General features: G+C 43.4%; 1 protein-coding gene across 1 annotated transcript in view; it reads right to left on the bottom strand.

Annotated features, from left to right (window-relative positions):
• The window catches only part of LOC129253119 (histone-lysine N-methyltransferase trithorax), a 64,410-nt gene that overhangs the window by 9,637 nt on the left and 33,999 nt on the right, over positions 1 to 20,774 (bottom strand). The window contains exons 2-6 of the mRNA XM_054891373.1: positions 12,941 to 16,099; positions 8,441 to 9,593; positions 8,044 to 8,364; positions 7,627 to 7,803; positions 973 to 7,556 (exon numbers count right to left, since the gene is read on the bottom strand). Coding sequence (XP_054747348.1) covers positions 973 to 7,556; positions 7,627 to 7,803; positions 8,044 to 8,364; positions 8,441 to 9,593; positions 12,941 to 14,326 — 9,621 coding nt within the window. The 5' untranslated portion in view covers positions 14,327 to 16,099. The remainder of the gene's footprint in view (positions 1 to 972; positions 7,557 to 7,626; positions 7,804 to 8,043; positions 8,365 to 8,440; positions 9,594 to 12,940; positions 16,100 to 20,774) is intronic.

The raw sequence follows: 20,774 nt of genomic DNA, 5'->3' as shown, positions 1-20,774 counted from the left end.
CGCCGGTCGTATTCGTCTAGCTCATGAAACAGTAGGCCCAGGAAACTTGCTGTTTCGATAGGTTGGGTCCAGAGGGAGAGGAGTGTTAGATGAGTGGGTTTGGTGAGGCATGTGAAAAGTTGCTTTCACATGCTGAACATATGTTTGGTATGTCGAGGGTAATTCTGGATAGGTAGGAGGTTAACCTGCTACAATATCCAGAACGTAATTGTGCCGAGGCTACGCAGGTCTCTCGAGGTAGCTGGAGCTCTTCATCTTCTGTGGGCTGTGGTTGGACTCCGATTACGGCACTCGAGGGTCGGGAGCTTAAGAAAGTGGTAAGAGTCTCCCGATGAATGTCCTTTATTGTCTGCCTAAACACTGTCCCGTCCAGTAGTTGTCGATTCGTTTTGTCCTGGATCTCGTCGGAACTTCTGTCAGGTATTTAGCCGTGCTTCTCCTCCTATTTGTGGTGTGCATTTTTATGTTATTCCACAAACGGATGAACCTACAGTTTTAAGCCGACTCTGAACGGCAAATGGTTTTTTATGAGCAGCTTTTTTATGACAGAAATACACTCGGAGGCTTGTCATTGCCTGCTGAGGGACGATCGCTATTAGAAAAAACTTGTTCTATCATTTTGGTATTTCATGTAGAGATTCGAACCTACGCACTTCCGAATGGTAGCCACGCACCAAACCATTCGGCTACGGCAGCCGCACCACGAAAGCTGACCTCAAAAACGACGAGTTAGGAATTCGGTCATGGGAATAATATACCGGTAGCAAAAACTGAACATGCGATTATACGGCGTTTTAAAGATTAACTACGCGTGCCGCAAATATTTAGAGCCTTTATCTGGCCTTATCAATTTGCTATATTATATTTTGTAGATAATGGAAAGATACTTGCAAATGATTCTACGGTCATCAGTTGTTTTTCCTTTAACTATAGTATTTTCAATAAAATTAAGTTATTTCCTCTTTAACCTACCTGGAAGACCTGCGTGGTAGTCGCCGAAAAGCTGGCGTTCTGACTCAGTACACCCGGCATGGCGGTGGACACGAATTGCTGCGATGACATCACTGTATTCTGCACAATTGTCTCCAGGCCATAGTACATCGGTTGTGTGGAAAGTATAACTTGCGGGGTTGCCGCATTCGCTGCGGCAATCATTTCCAAACCTGTTGCACCGCCGCCGATTATAACCTGCTGTTGCTGTTGTGGGTCCGTTGTGGTAGCTATAACATTACCACCCAATTGCAAGGTTTGTGGGTTAATGAGTGTACCTATCACCTGCGGTTGTGGTGGCGCCGCCGTTGCGGTTGCTATATTCAACGGTGTGGCCGAGAGCATTTGTAAGCCAGTCGGTGTTTGAGTAGTCGTGAGCATCAGATTGCCGCTGGCGTCGGTTTGTAGAAAAGCACCCTGTAAATATTGGTTGGCAGGCGCTGGCGTTGCAGTTGCGGTAATAAAGGGCGTGGCCTGTGCTTGTGGCTTAAAGTCATTGGCCGTGGGTATGGTCATATATTGCACCTGTGGAGTTTGTGTGCCATCAGTGGTCACAAACGAGATTATATTTTGTGGCACTGTAGCGTTGGGCGCGCTCAGCTGTTGCATGACGATAGGTTGCTGCTGACCGTTTGCAGTTTGGAACAGCAACTGTGGTTGGTGCGTGGTTGTAGCAGCCAAGCCAGCCGCTTGCATTTGTTGCAACAAATTCTGGTTGAGCAATTGGGTGGCATTGGTGCCGGTATTTATAACTGTTATTGGCGTGGGTGTTGGTGCAGTTTGTATTGAGGGCTGCGACACCGATACTGTGGTCGTGTTCATTTTCGATTGTATTGGTTTTACGCTGGCGTTGCTGGCTTTCAACTTGTTCTTGGCTGCCGTGTTTGCTTGCTGCGCGGCCTTAGTTGCAACAGTTTTTAATGGTTTACTTGTGGCCATTGGCAACACAATTTTCTTATCACTATTTGTAGCCTGCATCGTTTGGAAGGCGTTCAGACCGTGCAACAGCTGTTGACTGGCCACTGGTTGCGTTGTAACGCCCGACGGTAGTTGTATGATTTGTTGGGTGCCATCGGCCGATGAGGAGACAGCGATCAGTTGCGGCTGCTGCTGTGCTGCTTGTACAGTTGTGGTGCCAAAGCCAGCGGTTGGAGCTAACGTGTAAGTGCCATTCAAGTTGGCTGTTAAGCCTTGAAGCGAGCTTAACAGCTGCACTTCATCGGTAGTTGAAGTGGTTGGATTCGTCTGCGAAATGAAGAAACTACCGCCAAGCGCCTGCGGTGTTTGCAAGCCTTGCAGTTGTATATTTTGCAGACCAGGTATATTTTGTAAGCCTTGTATGTTCTGCAGCCCTTGCACACTCTGAAAACCGTTGGACATACTCGTAATAGGTATTCCATTGATATTTGCTTGTATGCTGCCGAGTGGAATGGCTTGCGAGAAAGCTTGCAAGAAGGGTAAATTGTTGGCGGTACTGGTGAGTGTGGCTGTGCGTTGCGCCTGTCCCAACTTGCTTAGATCGATGTTGGCATCAATGCCACCCAGTGGCGGACTACCGTTTGTTGCTGAGCCCGGCGAGCGTGAGGTTGCGTCAGACTCGGACTCGCTGGTCGATAGTGGTTCGCAGGTAGAAAGGTGACGCTGGAAAGAATCGTAGTTGCGGTAGGTGCAGTGGCAACGCTCGCATTTTACCGTGCCAGTGAACTGTGCGTCGCTGGTGATAATGCGGTATTCAGTTATGGAGTCGTCCACGCCATCCACTTGCATAAGCTTGACTTTCAATTCATCTTTTTCATCGACCGTGTGCGGCTCAATATAGCGTTTAGCAGCGCTCCATGTGAATGTTTTTGTGCGCAGTCCTGCAACACTTTCTGATTCGCTCGAGATCGATTGACGTCGTGAGGCGCTCATGGCGATCGTGACGTTTTCTTTCTTTGTGCGATGCTGGTTCAAGCTTTGTAACACACTCTCCGCCATACGCAGTTCGGACGGGCCTTTGGAAAGTTTCCGTTTTTTAATTGCCGCCGCAGCAGCCGCTGTGCTCACACTTTCGAACTTCGTCCAAGTTTTCTTCAGCATCTCGGCTTTGTTACGTTGCAATTCGGTAGTGCCGATGGCGCGTTTAAGTTGACAATTGGTGGCACGTGAGCAGGACAGCAGCGCGTCTTCCACATGACTTATAGCCAAGTTAGTGTTGGTTGATGAGCAAGAATTGCTTAGTTCCAATTGTTTGCTAAGCGACGAATTTGCTGTATCATCGTCAGATATTTGCACGCTAGAGGCGCTGCAATTGCCGCTGTTGGCCGCGTTGGACGTTGCCAGCGCAGCAGTTAGAGCAGAGGAGGTGGCCACGCCATCTTTTGATTGTTCATTCAAATACATTTCAGTCGTTTTGCCCTCACTGTTTCCGCCCATCTCTTCGTAGATCATGAATTTGGGAAATATGTCCAGCATAGAAATGCCGTCTAGAAGCTCATGTGGTAAATCCTCAAAAATGGCTTCCTTTATTTCTGGTGGAAGCAAGTCGGCATTCGTTTGTGGCTCTTCCTCGGTATTTTCATCTGGCGCAGAGCAAGAATTCTGGCTGTGTATTAAGTACTCTGGCAGCAGCTTAGTCAACGTAGAATTGCGCAATTCGACGGCGTCGTAGTCCATCAGTTCGCCGCGCGCTAGGCTACTATGCCAACAAGCAATTTGTGCCAGGCCAAGCTGTACTAACGAAACATTCGGATTGCTGTGGTCTACAGTGAAGTTGCGACCAGCATCGAACGCCGTCAATGTTGAGTAGCTATTTTGTACAGTTGTGCGTACCGTATATTCGACGACCTTCCAGGGTTCCTTGAAGGACCAGTACAGTCGGGAGCAGAGAAAGTTTATCGGTACAATAGCCTCATAGGTGTCGGAAAAACGTGGAAACACGGTGCCCAATTGTTTCACTTCAAGCGAACCAATGTGGAACTGCACCTTGCTGGGTTCAAGCAGTTTTTTGCGTTTACGATCCAGCTCCACGTAAACCGGACGCGCAACCTCGAAATTTGTTTCAAGCGTCAGCGACGTGTTGGTTCTGAGTGCGGTGCGCGCATGTTCTGGACAGTAAACCGACTTGTCGGTGAGAAACGCACAGGCAATGTTGCGTGCGCACGAGTAGTGATAGTGTTCACCACAAGATTTCACGTTGCAACCGACTGTAGCGCCGCGGCCGCCACACACCGTGCACTTTATCATACGACCGCGCGAAATGGCACTGTGCACATTCTGCAGTGAGCCGTCGATTTCTTCGAACACCTCGGCCGACCACATAGCACAATTCGTGTGCACCCAGCAATCGTGACCACAGTATAACAAACGTGATTCTTCGTTAAACAGACCTTCCCCGGATTTGCGACAGAACAAGCAGGTGCGCAGATCGTCGCGCGGCTTCAGCGAGTATAGCACCTCTTCAATATCTTCAGGCAGATCGATGACAGTACGATTATGCTCCTCCTCGACGAAGTCGTCTTGTGCATCCATTGAATTGCCCATTGAATAGGAACATGACTCGAACATATCCTCTTCGAGCGCATCAGTACAGGCTTTAGTCTCGTTTTGGAACCATGGAAATTGTTCACTCAATATTTCATTGTATGCAATTACTAATTCATCACAGTTTACACTCTGTATGACATTGATCATATCATAGTTGAATTCCGCTAGCGAAACATAGTCGTTGTTATTGATTTTCTTTTTAATATCCATCAGACTGAGATTGCTTTCTTGACCACCACCATTGTTATACGTGCTGAAAATTGTCGTCTTCAGCATGCAAGTGCACTTCTCGGACAACTTCTCTTCACTGGGCTTGTCCCTGAATTCATAGATATCACCGGTGCTGCATTCATCGCTGCCCAGCGCCAGTGGATCTCGTTCAGGTTCGCTGTTGAATTGTAGACTCTTCGGCTGGGCGCGGCTGCTCGTCTGCGCGTTGCTATTACCACAAATGCAACGAATTTTCTTACGTGGACTGAGCTTGAGTAGTGCGCACGCTTGCCGTGATTTGCTTAGCAGTTTGAGTACGCTCATTAGACTACTCTTAAATTCCTCCATTACGGCGGTGCGCCATTCGGACGCCTTCATTTTGCAGTCTTCATTACGCCGCGCACACTTCTTGCAAATGAACTCTATCGACTCCGGCAATGTACTCAGCAGGTTGTATTGTTCGTCAGAAAGTCCCTCGCATTTCGAATGCACCCAGTGGTTGCAGTTGCCACATTCCATCATCTTTAGATCAAAGTCGTTGTCGTCGTAACACTTTTGACATATCGGACAGTAATTGCCTCTCTTGCGCAGTTTGAAGCAAGGAGTGCACATGGGCAAGTTGCCAACAAATTTCGAGACTTTTGTTGTGGAGCAAGATTTGCATTTGAGGCAATTAACGCAGATGAGTGGGCGATCGGCGCCAAGTAATCGTTTGCTGGTGCCCAGACACGTAGAGTGATAGTTCTTCTGACATTTCTGGCATTTCACCTTCGAGCCCGAGGACATGTTGCAAGTATAGCAAACAGTACAGCGCGGACATAGCCAATTTAAGCGATTTGTGATTTGATTAAATTGTTCGGGTGTGGGCGCTGCTGTGCTATGACCCATTGTGGAAATATCCATGAAGCTGAGCATTGTGTCGTCCAGTGAGGAATGCTTCAGATTGTACTCATCCATTACGCAATACTGGTGATATGGTTCACAGCAACAGGCGCAGAAAATCAATGGTTCTAGACCTGCTGACCCACAGAGGAAGCAAAGTGCTCGCTGTGCCACTGTCTCCGTAACAATCAGACCAAAGCCACTTTGACACACCTCTGCCGGATCGTAGTTCTCCCAAAAGTCGATTGAGATCATTGCTTTTGTCTTCTGTGGCTCCTTGCGACGCAACAGTTGCTGTTGTTGCTGCTGATATGCTGTATTTGCATCACTGCTGATTTGGCGGATAGGCTTCTTGCCAAACGATGTGGCGTAGGAGGAATTTGAGGCGGAACGGTGAATTTGCAAATTAATGTTGCTTGCGTTGGAATTGCGTGTGACTGCTTTAGAGGGCTGCAAAGGCAATGATACTTTCTCTGCAGACTCGACAGTTGTGGAAACCACAGTGCTGCCTTCTTTCTTGTCAGCGGACACACTGCTGCCAAGTTTAGCTGCTTTGTGCGCTGGCGGTTCTAAGCTTTCGGTAGCGGCTGGTGTGCTACTCTCAACTGTTACAGGGTTAACGGTCGTAGGTGGATTAGCGGAAGCAGTTGACTTACCAGGTGCCGGCTGCGAAATTTTTTGTACGACTTCCATTTGATCGCAAACTAATTCTTGTTTATTATGCGGTCCCATTTTTTCCTTTATTTGCTTTATTTTTTGCGGCTGCTCTGTAGCTAGAGCAGCCTCGTTGCTGCTTTCAATCACAATTTCCTCAGGCTTATTTGGCGTTTCGCTAGTCTCAATATCAGTGTTCTCGGCTATGGCAAGTGCTTCGTCGTTCTCCGCCTCGTCTTCACCGAATGTGGCCAGTGGTTGGCCAAGTACAATTGATGCGCTTCGACAAACATGTTTTACACGCGGTCCTTTAAGGTCGATGCGCTGACGCTTTATCGAGTCGGTTGAGCTGGCTGAAGGAGAAGATGAAGAGTTAACGGTGCCGGCAGCTGAGGTCATAACAGTTAGAGCTTGATATTGTTTGGGCGACGCGTTGGACGCGCTAGCACTTAATGTTGTGTTTCCTAGATTGTCGTTGGCGTCGACGCCACCAATTGTAGTTGACGCTGCTGGAGATAGTGACGACGCTTTAGAGGATCTTGTCTGCATTTCAGTTGCATCAACTTTAGTGTTAATCGCTAGTGCTGTAGTTGCTGCTTCAGTTGTTATTACACTTGTGGCTTTGTTGTTTGCTGTAACCTTGATTGTGCTTGCTTCACGTTCCTTTTCGCGTTCCCTGGTTACACGTTCCTTCTCCTTGTCACGCTCCCTTTCTTTATCGTGTTTCTCCCTGCGCTTATTCTTTGAGACCCGCGGTGTGGTACTCTCTTGAGGCAGCTCTTCAGGTGCCTTGTCTGCTGTTTTATTGTATGTGTTGTGTGGCTTTTCAAGTTTCTCCTGCTGCTGCAGCGTTACTGGTGACTCAATTGGACTTTTTAAGAATAAGGGCTTCTCTAGAATTGGCGCCCTCAGTATAGCTGAGCTACCAAATGTTGCATTATTCTCAGCTAGTGGATTACTCTTCAGATTCAATTTTAAACTTTCATTTGCCGTATCCAACGAAGATTTCCACTTGAAACGTGCGGTACCAAAGAGCCCGGTGGGCGATAGACCAGCCAAGTCCAGATCTTTGCGTGCCACGAGCTCACTCTCTTCTTCTGGGTCTCGCTCTTTTTTCGCCTCAACTTGCTTAATTAAAGACGGCGGGAGCGCGGCACTCAAACGTCGTTTATCACCAGGTGCTAACTGAAGAGTTTGTAGACATTTTTTCAGCCAACATGATGCACAGCGTTCTTTGTAGACTTTTTTGAAATTTTTGATATGGATTTTTGGGTGCAGCTGGAGGATGCAGTTACCTTAAATGTAGAGAAAATAAGAGATTTAAATGGCATAGGAAGCAAGGTTTTATTTAACTTCAGTACATACCATCCCCTCTACACTGCAATTGCAAACTTTTCAGTGATGTGTTTGAGCTGGTTTTTGAGATTTTCGAGATGAATTTTCGACAAGCACTGCAGGCAGGTACGCCATACTTTCGTGGTTCCTGCGAATTGCTGCAATGCATGGGTGTGTTGCAGACGCTGCATACGGAAGAGGAAGTGCCTGTGGGTAGGAAGAGTTTAGTAAAATTAGTGGATTATTCTTAAGGAAATAAATAAAATTGCCTTTTTTGTTAATGAAACTATGGAAGATAAATTAAATATGAAAAAAATTGAATTCGGCAAATCAGTTGCCAATTTGAAATCAATTGATGATGAAATAAAAGAAAGTTCCAGGAAACTTTTACTTCCGTAACCTCTACAAACGAGTCAACCTACAATTTTATATATTAAATTTACGTACCTAAAACGCTTTTGCCTAGCAAACTATTGGCACTGTTCATGCCAAACGTGACTGCGCTGGCAGTTGTACCACTGGTTAAGGTGGATTTTAAACTCAGCGTTTGCGTAAGCGACTTGGGCACCGTTATTGAAAGAGGGCCTGTTGAGCTATTTAAAGACGTTGTTGCTGTTGTTGTTGCCGTTATAGCGCTTCGCTCGGCGAGCGAGTCGAATTGTAAGCGCGGCTGGCGCAACACAAAATTATTCGCCTTCAACGTGCCAAAATTCGTACCAAATGTAGAGGCGCCAAAGCCAGCTTTGCTGTCCTTTCCATTTTTAATGGCTATAAAGAAGTCAGAATAAATACAAATATAAAAAATTAGAAATTTAACTTAAGATTTGCCAATTGATATACTAACGCAAAGCATCACCAGCTGCATTGCATGCCTCTGCATAGTCGCCCAAACCGAAATAGTTTTGTTGTTCTTTTTTCGGTGCACTGCCACTACCACTTGTTCCCGCTCCCGTTCCCGCAGCTGTCGCTGCTGCGGCGGTAGCTGTGGCTGCACTGGGTTGTTTCTTTATATGCGCCACCTTCTTGCATATGATGCCATCCTCCAACAACCATTTGTTCGGTTTGATGACACGCGAGGAGCGTGTGCTACGTTTCGGTAGCACAAAATGCTTGTCAACCACAATTTGCTGTTCCTCTTCCTCCTCCTCCGCGTCATTGTCGTCTATGCCCTTAGCGATATCATCATGTTCCTCTTCCAATTCGTGGTCATCGTCACCTACAGCACCACTACATTCAGTGCCTTCTGCACCATGCTCTTGTTTGGGATTTATTTCGTTTGTATAGCCATTTGCAGTGAGTGGTGTTGTGTTGATATCGCTTAGCCTAAATACCACTGTGCCATGTTTGCGGTCATCAGCATAAGCAGCTGACGCGCCAAATGCACAAGCGAGCCCCGAACCGCCGAAAACCGACCCGGTTGCGGTTATTGACGCTCCGCTGTTGGAAGCAACAGCAGTACCGCCAACAGCTGTTGTCACATCAGTGCTAGTTGTGTGGCTGGAGCGGAATTTTAAGGAATTCAGTTTGTCGATATTCGAATTGTTCTTGAGTATCTCAGTTAGCCTCGAAGGTCGTACAATGCATTCGCTGCTGCGCGAATAAAGTAGTGGCCGATTCATGCACTCCTTCTTCATGATGGAGACGAGCGGTATGCGATTGTCGGGATTGTAGAACTTTTTCACGGCGCTCTTATCGTCGCTCGTCTCGAGTATATTCTTAAATGTGACGGTCTTTTTCTGCTTGCCACCACCCGACGAAGATGACGATGACGAAGACGAAGATGATGATGATGAAGATGTGGAAGATGCACTACTAGCAACGGCCGCTGTTACCGCACTACTTGAGGTTTCTGAGGCTGTTTTGCTTTCTTTGCTGTTTGTCGTTGCTGAAGTTGCTGAATCTCCACCAATACTGTTGCCGGCTGTTACCGTGCTATCACTGGGCTTATGGTTGCTGCTGTTGGTTAAAGGCATTTCATTGGGTTTCATGTGGGTTTTCTGAAAGAGTAGATTATTTGATTAGCAAGCATGAAAAGAAACCAGTGAAAAGAAAAACAAAGAAGCACGAAATATGCGCCAAGTAAGCCGAGCCATGAATGGGGGAAGGATTTAGAAAGAAGTATTTAAGTTGGAATTGCTGTTGTGTAAGGGAAAAAGGGTGAAATATATACGAGCACTTATGAATGTAAACAAAGTATGGTTTATTATATTTTGAAAAGATGCGTACGAGTAGGAACGTGACAAAATTGGAATGGGTGTTTTTATAAAGGCCACAAGGACAGAATATCTTTATAATCTCTCTTGAAAAAATTTGAAATGTGTACATTAACATTTTTCAAGCCTTTCATATCAATTGCCGCTTATTTAATTGTATAACAAAAGATCTAATAATATTCCCCTACATCCTGTGAACCTATGACGAGATGTGTTTTTAATCTCTTTCTTTCACTGGGAATATGGTACTTATGAATTGCAATAACAATATGATAGGGATTACTATGTGGACTTAAGGGTTTATAAAAACAAAGTAATGAACAAAAAAATTCCAATATTGAGTTCATGGTTGCAATAAGCCTTATTATGCTTAGGTATAAGGATTAATTTTTGCCTTGCCATAACTGGTTTTTCAAAAGGAGAGAGGCTCTACATTTGAAGTTTGACAGATTATTATGGTACCTTCGTTATATAAGTCAATAAAAATTACAAATCATACAAATTTACAGTGAGGGGTGATACAATAGAGCGGTATAATGACCAAATACATTGTACAACCCCGAAAAAATGTTGTTGTAAAGTTTTCAATGCAGTCGTCAAAAAAGTGTTCACTCTACGAAGTATTGACGTACGTACAGCTTATGATGACTCTTGCATTTATTTTAGGTATATTATGTAGAACAGAGTACGGTATTGGAATTAATTCGTGGCGTTTAAGTCCATTTACTTCACAAAACAAAATATAAAAAAAAAATTAAAAAGTTTAAAATGTTAAATTTCTTAACAGGAAATAAAAAACTTCAGCTCATAAAAAATTAAAATTTTGTGTAAAATTATCTTTACGAAAACTTAGGGCAAAGTCTTTGAAGCAAGGTTGTGGACCGTATATGTGTAACGAGTGCGCCATATTTTATATCGGAATGTAAACACTGAATAACTTGATTCATTGACTTGAGCAGACAATTTTAACAATTTGCACTCGGAGGCCGTTTCCGCGCGGACTAATCAGCAACCCGAAGCGATTCGTAGCGCTTTTGATGAATGTCTTACCTCTAACACACATAAAGTAATACATTCAACTTTTATATTTTGCACTTAATGTATCTTTACATCTCTACGAAGATAATTTCTTAAGCATTAATGTAATTTTTCTTTGTTTGATAGTTGTATGAACGTAAGGAGTTTCCACAATGCATCGAATTTACGCGTCAAACAAAACTAATGAGCGGGACTCACCTCTCGAGTGCAAAGGGTTCACCAGGAATCGTGTGCGTAAGTACCGAGTGACAATACTAATCTTGTTTTTGTGCCGCCGCCGCAGGGAGTATAGCAGCCTCGTTGTGAAGATATTGCAATGGGGATATCAGGACATGGCAGGTTCCCTAGTGTCAGGTGATCAGATGCTATTGGATAGGCATTTGAGCCTAAAGGTTACTCACAACAGAGTTAAAGTTACAGGTCTTTTTCAGGTGCTCTACTCATTCAGCCCACTTGCGCTGATTTACTAGTAACCGAATCTCCAAATTCATATCTTTTATCTGAGTATCCCCGGGATCGGTCTGCTACCTGCTTCGATAATGGGCAAATGATCTGATGCAAGGGTAGCATAGGTTGCTATGCCATTCTTTTAATTATAAGCTACGATATTTTGGCGGCTTTGAATGACAAAGAAATTGATACGCATTGAAGCCACCCACTATCACCCAATCGGTTTTCATACTTGATAAACACCAATTTTAGCGTGATATACTGTTTGGCAGCAGGTGACAGGGTGTATACAGACATAAAATATTATGAGCTCGACATAGCTTGATCGGACAGCTAGACCTTGACATTTTAAGGTGCTGTCCCTGCAGTCGATACCTTCATCCATTCAACGATATTTCACAGTATGGTGAACTAAAGCACTGTCAGCTCGTGGTCTCTGTGGGGCACAGTTTAACCTGGCAGTTTTTTCAAGCATAAGTATTCCGTGACGGTTCACGAAATCGGCTGTCTCGGTAAACTTGCTGGAGAGGCCGCTGCAGTTAAAGTTCTTTGCGAGGAGTGTCGAACTCTAGTAAATGGCACAAGTGAATATTTTGTTTACAGTTTAATGAGTTCATATCGTTATAATAAGCATAAAATGCTTAGACTTTTTTATTTGACATACAAATCAGGCATCCCTTTGAATGGTAAAGGCGTTTTAGATTCTTAGCAGTTTAGTTGAAGGCAAAAAACCTAAACTAGGTCGGGAGATATGTATTATCATTAATTAGTTCGATCAAGAATTGCATACCATATCTATGGATTATAACTTGGGCGCTGACATAAGTTAGAACCCCCGCATCTTCCATTTGAAATGAAGAAAAACAAAAAAGCCGATTTATTTAATTTATTGTGTAACACGGAGAATCTTTGTATCTAGTATTTTGAATTAAGAACGAAAAGTCCGATTTAGTACAGTCCCTAATGAAGAGATGAAGCTCACTTATGCCATTGACGTTTAAATTAGTGCTAAGCTAACTGCCCAACAACCGCAAACATTTTTATAACTTACGCGTTTTTCCGTGCTTACATTTTTACAACTAACGCGTTTTTCTTTAGAGTGCTATAATTGTGCTCATTAAACCAACAATTTTTTGTGGTTAAGGGAACACAATCTCTTGTTTAATGAGGCTATACTTCGAGCGAGACCGGGTAAATTTATATGAAAGCAATGTGAACCGCAAAAAAGGAACCAATTTTAAACGGCTATTTGTACCGATGAATCAATCCTTTTAAATGCCAGAAAAGATCAACACAATCAACAGTATAAAGGAAACAAACGGACGACTGCCGCACAAGACAATACCCATCAACATAGCAAACAAAAGTGTAAACAACAAACACATAAAAATTTAAATGTAAAAAATAAATAAAAAAGGAATAGAAGTAACATGAATGTGTATGCAAGGGGGGGAAGGCTACACAGGAATTCAAAGCAAAGCAAACAAACGAAAAAGGAGCTCCTTTAAATGAAATAACAAAGCATAGTAAACAACTTTAGGGCGCGCACAAGTACATTATTGCAGAACAAATAATAAACAAAAAAAGTGAAGTAAAATAATAATGGAAATGTAAAGAAGCGAAATGCAATCAAAAGCACTCACCACTGCAACGCCATTGTTGTCAGTACAACCGCTACCGCCACTGCCACTGACACCGTCCGCAACGCCATCACTGCCATTTATTACCTCATCAGCGGCCATGATACACGACGCTTCATCGTCAGTATCAGTCGCACAAAGTTTGCTATCGACAGCGAAGGGATTTGTGATGCGCGAAATTATTGTTGACGAAGAAGACGAAGATGTCGCCGGATTTGTTGCACCGTTAATTCTACTGCTGCTATTGTCATTTGCTGTTGGTGGCGGAGAAGGGCAATTAAGTTGATTTTGTTGTTGCAGCTGCCTTAATTTCGCCGATGATGGCAACATCACCTCAGGCTTGGCAAGATTCAAGTTTTTAAATTTACCATCACGCTTACTGCGACTAAACGTCACCGCTGTTGTTGTGGTAGAGGTAATAGACGACGCTGCCGAGGAGTATGCTGAGCAGGCAGATTGTAGCGATTTACGACTAGTGGACGATGCATTGTCATCTTCGTCCTCGTCCTCGTCCTCCTTGTCGTCGTCTTCGTCATCACCAACATCATCACCACAGTTGCCATTATCGCCCAGATCTTCCTCGTTCTCGTTTTCGTTTTGACACTCATCTTCGTCAGCGTCTCTGTTGCCGTCGCCCCCTTCATCCCCCATCGCCATATCATCATGCTGATTTCTTTGCTTGTGCGATGTGGTATCGCAATCATCATCTTTTTCATCCTCGACAGCAGCAGCAGCTGCTGTCAAATGCCTCGTTGCTTGCGCTTTGTCGTCCGCTTTGTCTACATTTTCATCGTTGTGCTTGGTGTTGTCATCAAGTGCATCTTCAGCTTTTTTATCATTATCAGCATGACCGACAACATCCTTGTGCTTACTTTTGCTCCTGTTGCTACTTCTATTTTTTCCTTTGTTGTTGCTGCTATTGGCGGCATTTACTGCGCTAGTTGCTCTTTGTGCAGTTTCAGCACTTTTCCCGCCACTGGATAGTTTGCTGGTAGCAATACTATCACCGCCCCCACCGCTTGCGCCGTTTCTGGTACCACTACCACTGGAATTAGTGCCCGTGCCGCCACTTGTTCCACTGCCGTTTACATTACGGCCATTACGTGCGCCTCCAGCATTACTGGCATCACTGGAACCTCCTCCTCCACCCCCACCTACGGTCCCTCCACCACCCTTCCGATCCTTTTCATCATCATCATCATCACAGTTGCCGCCACCGCGCTTTACGCTACTAACATGTGCTGTTGTTGAAGCAGTTACACCATCCTCTGTCTCTGGCGTCGTCGCCGCCGACGCCGTCGTCGCCGCATCTTCATCCAATTGCAATACACTTATACGTTTACGATTAATCGACTTGGACGGTTTTCCGGGAAACTTGGAGCGGCCCATAATAATACTCGTATGAAATTTGCATTTGCGAATGCGCCAAGCACAGACGGCACTCACTGAAAACTAAACACACTAGTGGACGTTGTTGGTTCTTATCGTGGCGTGACGTGACGTGCTCGTGTCAGGCTATATAGGGGTCCTGTGCTCCACTCACTTCTGTCCACCCCAATTGGGTGCTAATTTTCTGCGTATTCCTGTGATTTGTGTTCTCTCCCTTACAGGCGCTTCAAACTACAGACAGGCTGACTTTCGGTCTATCGGTCTGGCAATTTTTCCAATTCAATGAGGATAAAAGGTGTAAAGCGTTACCGTGCGTGTTTCAGTGCAAGGTATTAGTCGCCAGCTGCCTTTTTGTTTGAATTCTTTTTTTTTTTGTTTTTTCAGTACACCTTTTAGAGTAGTGTTGCCGCTGCTTCCTTGTTGACTGGCGGTTTGTTATTTGGTTGATCGCTTTTTCGTTGGCTAGTTACGTCTTGCGTGACCACCTTTTGCCTGCCAGCCAGACTAGCTATTTTTGTTGCAGTTGAAGCAGTTGCTGGGTACCCATACCACCCGTCCTCGTTACAAATACGAATGCAGTGCAACAAAAAACAGTTCCAGTTGTGGCACTTTGTTCTCGTTGAAAGTATCGACGTCGTCGTTGACTCGCACTCGCACTCTCCCTTTTTTCTCTCTCTTCTTTTCTGGCTTGCCTCTCTCACACTGAAAACAAACACACACACACTCTTCACAAACGTCTCTCGGCTTTGACACGTTGATAATTCTGGTGTGTTTCTTAGTCGTTCTCTCTCTGCCCAAGTTTGTTGCACACAATACCTGTTTTTTACGCTCCGCAACGCTTATGAAAAATTTTTTGGTTTTCCTGACAGCCGATGTCGTTGCAGCTGCAGCCAAGGTGTGAGTAGCACAATTGCTTTTGTACTGAAGTGGTATCTCAACTACGCTGCTCGCTCACACACCAAGATTGATTGCTTGTTTGCTTGCTTGGCGGAGGATTTTTCTTGTTGGTGGTGTTGCTGCTCGTGAATTACTTTGTTGGTTGGCGCATTGACCGCGTGCTTGTTGTTGATTGTTTCAGTTTGAATTTTCCTTGCTCTAAAGTGGTGATTGCTCGTCCTCTTCACACCGTCGATGTTGTTTTCCTTTGCGTCTTTGCCGTCTTGGCGTTATGACAGTTGAAATTTACACTGAAGCTGCGATTGGGACGAACGTTTGCTTATTTTCTTTTCTTTTGTTACAACGTTCCCCTGTTTTTCTGTTTCTGTTGTTACTTATGTAGCAGCGAGTTACGTGTCTTGTTCGCCCCGTGATGCGTCGCCTGCGGTCCCTCACGGGACTGGGACTGGGCACACAGAGACTATTCCTGCGCAGCTGAATGGACAGCGACTGAGTGTGTGCGTTGTTTTTGCGTTTTGACAATTTTATAACTTCTTTTTCTCCCTTTTCAGATGCTTTTTTCTTCGCCGTTTTTCGCCTGCGTATACGTCGTTAAATTTCTTATATTTGTATACTTTTTTGCTCTACAATTTTTTCACTTCGCTCTCTTGCGCTTATGCATCTTTTTAGTGTTTTCTTTTATTTAGTTTTTTGTTTTTCGTGGTTTGGTTTTCTTTGCCTTACATTTTGTACACAATTTATTCACTTGGTATCTTTTGTTTAAGCGTTTATTGCGCTTTCGGTTTTTTTCTGGTTTTTTAACTGGATTGATATTGCTTGAGCTCTTGTTTGTTGCAATTTTTTTATGTGATTTTGATTTAAGCCATTTTTATTTATCTGCAAAAAAGTAGAGGGTGGAGATGCATTTATTAAGAAAAGAGCGTAAAACAAAGTGGTAAGAGAAAATATTGTAGAAAAAATGCTTGATATTTATTAGTTCGTTTGTTCTTTGGTATGTTGTTATTGGTGCTGTCGACATTTCGACGATATAATTGCCGTTGTTGGTGTTGGTGTAATTGCAAATACGATGGAATCAGGCCAACAGGACGATGAGATGAATAAGAGGGGGAGAATGGCATATTATACTGATTGGGATGAGATGAAATAGCATGAGCAAATGCGTGCTGAAGAGCTCAACAGTAGCACGAAACGATGGAGTGAAGCGTACGAAGTTGCGAGTGCGGTAGCTGCGAAGTTGTTGTAGGGAGTATGCAAGTGCGGAGTCAGCAGTGCTTGGGAACAAGAGGGTGGGCAAGCTAGTGGAACTTTCTAGCAGCTATTATGCAACTTCGGGGGAGAGTTCGGTGGAAATTCAAAGTGAATTCTAGTGAAAATCAAGTATGCAATCTACATGGTAGAATCCAGTAACGAATGTTACGGAAGAAATTAAAAGTGCATACACCACGGAGTGCAGGCTTCTCGCATCGTAAGTAACAAAAAAAGGAAACTGGCTACCAGTTGACTTTGTAAGGATGGTGAGAGGCTAAAACTGCGCGTTACAAGTGTTAAGCTTATGGCTGCTCATATCCATTTTCAAAAATATACTACACATGTACAGATGTATGTGCGTACATGCATGAGTCAATGTACTGCAGTAATCTACCCCTCCCGCCAGAATACTTGAAAAGGAGCTATAGCAACCAAAAAATGGAAAAAAGCTAGAGAAGGAAATGAAAGTGCTTATGACTAAGGAGCACCTTAGTAGCACATGCAAGCAGTGGACGGGTGGCGGTGCTCGCTGAACTGGAAACGTGTTGCTACTTGGGCAATCAACGTCAGCAGGCAGCAATAACCAAGCAACTGCCCTAGCCAAAGTCGGCAGCCGACAGCCGATAAGCAACAGCAGCAATATGAAGGAATTACGTTTTTTGCGCGCCAGTTAGCTACTGGTTGTGGCCTTTTTTGCATTTTGACAAACTGTACGCGATTTTTCCTTCGTCTAACCAACCAAACTAAGTAAGTAACTAACCAAATGACTGACTGCTTCAACCGAGCTGGTTATTTGCCTTGCCTTTGTATGTGTATGTGCGCTCGTTTACTCACTCACTCACTCAACTCATCCACTCAAGCAGCCACCAGTCACTTGGTCTGGAGCACAGCTTGACCACATAAAGCGTTATTATGGCAACTACCAAAGCCAAAGCAACTTATCGAAGCTGTGTTGTAGATTTTGTTATTTTTGTAGTTGCTGCTCCTGCCACTGTGGAATGTCAAACAGTAGTTAGTAAGGTAGTTGGCGTGTGTAAGGTAAATTTTGAAGGCAGCCAAAGGCGGTAGGTGGGTAACTAAACAAAGGAGCTCTCACTCAGACAAATCAGACAACCAGTCCACACAAGTGGCAGTGGCAACCAAAGAACAGGCGTAGCCACGACCAGCAAAAAAAAAAAAAAAAACAAAGCAAGCAGGAAGGTAGAGACAAAAGCAAAAAGTGCAAAAAGAAATATAATTAAATACAACAAATGATTGGTTGGTAGTCCGACATAGTAGGAGCACACTGACATTAACATCTTCCAGTCCGGCAGCCTACTACATATACGAATATATGTAAGTACTAGTGTGCACATACATACATATATCTGTGTAATTAGTCAGTTATTTAATGTAAATTCAAAGCGGCAATTATACAGCATTTTAATTGCTGATTTACAATACAAATAAGAGGGCAGGCCACTAAAATAACACTATTCTACCGACATACTATACATAGTTACTAAATACACATATATGTATATGCACACTGTCATATACATACTCGTATATGTATATGAGTTTATAAATAGGAACAATTAATTCAGCACGTAGCGCGCAAAAATGAAAGAAGAAATCATTTAATAAGATTGAGTAGGGAAAACCGATGCTTTTTCAAATAGTGACTTTGTAAAAGGCAAAACTAGCGAAGTGCACATAAGAACAGCTTTCAAGTCAAAGCATGATATTTACAGACAAGATCTACATGCATAGACAAGTACAGGCTAATCCAAATACAGCTTTCCTTTTAATAATTAATTGCACATTTCTTGCATAGGCGAAAACGTCGTGCGGTTTGTTAAGTCACAAAGTTTTGGATGCACGCGCGTTTAGTGAACAGCATAGAGGGTGACCGTGGAAAACATCGTTCCCACGACAGTCGGTTCTACGTAACCGGAACGGTCCGGACTTATATTCGGCCAAGGACTTTTACTTCAGCAAGATTCCCCGTAAATGTATGGGAGACCTTGAGGACGATCTAAGAAGCATAGGAGCGTCCAACTACCGTAGTCGGACCGAGATGCATGGACAACAATTGTGGAGGAAGCTAAGGTTCACACCGAGCTGTAGTGCTGTGCATGATGTTGATGAAGGATCCGACTTTTCGATTATTTTTCCTTTGTTTGCCTTTTGCTTATTATATATACATATATAATTGGCGCGTACACCCTTTTTGGGTGTTTGGCCGAGCTCCTCCTCGTATTTGTGGTGTGCGCCTTGATGTTGTTCCACAAATGGAGGGACCTACAGTTTCAAGCCGACTCCGAACGGCAGATATTTTTCTGAGGAGCTTTTTCATGGCAGAAATACACCCAGAGGCTTGCCATTGCCTGCCGAGGGGCGACCGCTATTAGAAAAACCTTTTTCTTAATTTTGGTGTTTTCACCGAGATTCGAACCGACGTTCTCTCTGTGAATTCCGAATGTTAGTTGCGCACCAACCCATTCGGCTACGGCGGCCGCTTATTATTACTTAAAAAAAAAAAAAAAAAAAAAATCTAGCACATTATGCTGATTCCTATAAGTTTAAATTTTTATATACCAATTTCGTTCGATCGAATTTAGAATAAGCTGTATTATTTGGAGACCAAGTGGAAACTTAAGTCGTAAGAATAGTAAAAAGCATATGGGAGCATGTCAGGTGTATAAAGAGCTTATACTAACGTTGCTCTTGATCAAATAGTGGCGTACAAGTTGAGAACCGGTGTATTGGCGCTGTGAAGAAACGAATATGACACGAATTGCTCCTTCATAATTCTGATCTTTTGCGAGCAATGGAAATTATCCTTCAAATACTTCAGTACGCTCCCATCATATGGAAGGCATTTGGAGCGGATCACATCCCGTCAAGAAGAGGTCTCTGAAACTTTGATTGTTTTATTTCGGATTTAGCTCATCTGAACGTTTGAGCAGTGTCATTCGATAATTGCGGGTTTGTTTTGATACTTTATTCCTTGACACATTTTTGCGTTACTTCGATACAAGATACGAAGTATTCGCGTTGATCGAAAGTTTGTTGAGTTTTTTTTGCCGAAAAGCTATTGAAATTGTCATAATTGTTAATTGTCGGTTAACAGTAAAATGACCACAGCAGATTCTAAATTCCAAACTTAAACTGAAGCCATAAGCTTGAAAGATCCCTGACTTCTGAAGTTTGACGCGTCATGCATTGACATTTGTATGGCATTTTACCCTCCATTTTTTAAAATGACTACAATACCCTATCCCTGAAGGTGAACGTCGTTTAAGGCTGCCGCATAAATTATTTCTTATTTAAATTTATTTTCTTTTGGAACACCCTGTGCATATACATATATATATACCTACATACATATGTATACGCAGATAGATAGGCAGATATGCGATGCATTTACAATACACTGTTGCCAGCTGCTACATAAATCTTGATTGAATTGTGCCCAGTGAGCGTGTTAAGTGGTGAGCTTAACAGATTCAACCGCAAAATAAATAAATAGCTAATTGCGCACACCCTTGTATAACCACCACAACTACACTATCACCACCGCCACCATCACTAGCATTATCGCTTCCATCACTACCGCTATGACAATTATGCCAAAACAATTTAGTCCCACTCAAGTGCCATAAACAAATGAAAGTGCAATACCAATAAAAAGTTAACACCTCAAATTGTATTAAGTACACTCTTGACATAATTGTCAATTGGGGGGAGCGTGCAAGTGAAAGGATAATAACAGACAGTAAAAAACAGATGATAGAAAGTTAATTCTAACGAAATTTGTAACCACCCCAAGATAAGAAGGATATTCGTTAGTACGCAAAGAAAAGGCCGTTTCTCACAAAGCAAAAAAAAAGAAAAAAATACACAAACTGGACAGCTACACAGTATCACGCTTACGATTCGCTGTAGAAATAAGTTTTATAGGTGCACTGTATTAATGGCTATAATACGGAATTGGGGTGTACATGCAAATATTATATTAGGAAGAGTCTATTCAAAACCTTCTCGTGCGATTTTCCGGGAAATTCGAAGAATTTGTTTAACATTTTTAACAACGAAATATTGGATTCGTCCGCTTAACATAATTTAACCCACGGTTTAGTAATTTAAAATAATATAATCTATAGGAAGTAGTAAGGAATTTCTCGTCGGAAGCTTTTTGCATAGCTTAGCTTAGCTAAGTGTCACATGCAGTATGAACGTCAGTTCTGTTTTCTAGGTTTAGTAATGAATGCTAATAGTAAAATCAAAATAATAGAGTGCAATCAATTTATAGGGATAA

Source organism: Anastrepha obliqua, chromosome 1, assembly GCF_027943255.1.
Source record: "Anastrepha obliqua isolate idAnaObli1 chromosome 1, idAnaObli1_1.0, whole genome shotgun sequence".
NCBI classification, from domain to species: domain Eukaryota; kingdom Metazoa; phylum Arthropoda; class Insecta; order Diptera; family Tephritidae; genus Anastrepha; species Anastrepha obliqua.
This window is presented reverse-complemented; position numbering and strand designations above follow the sequence as displayed.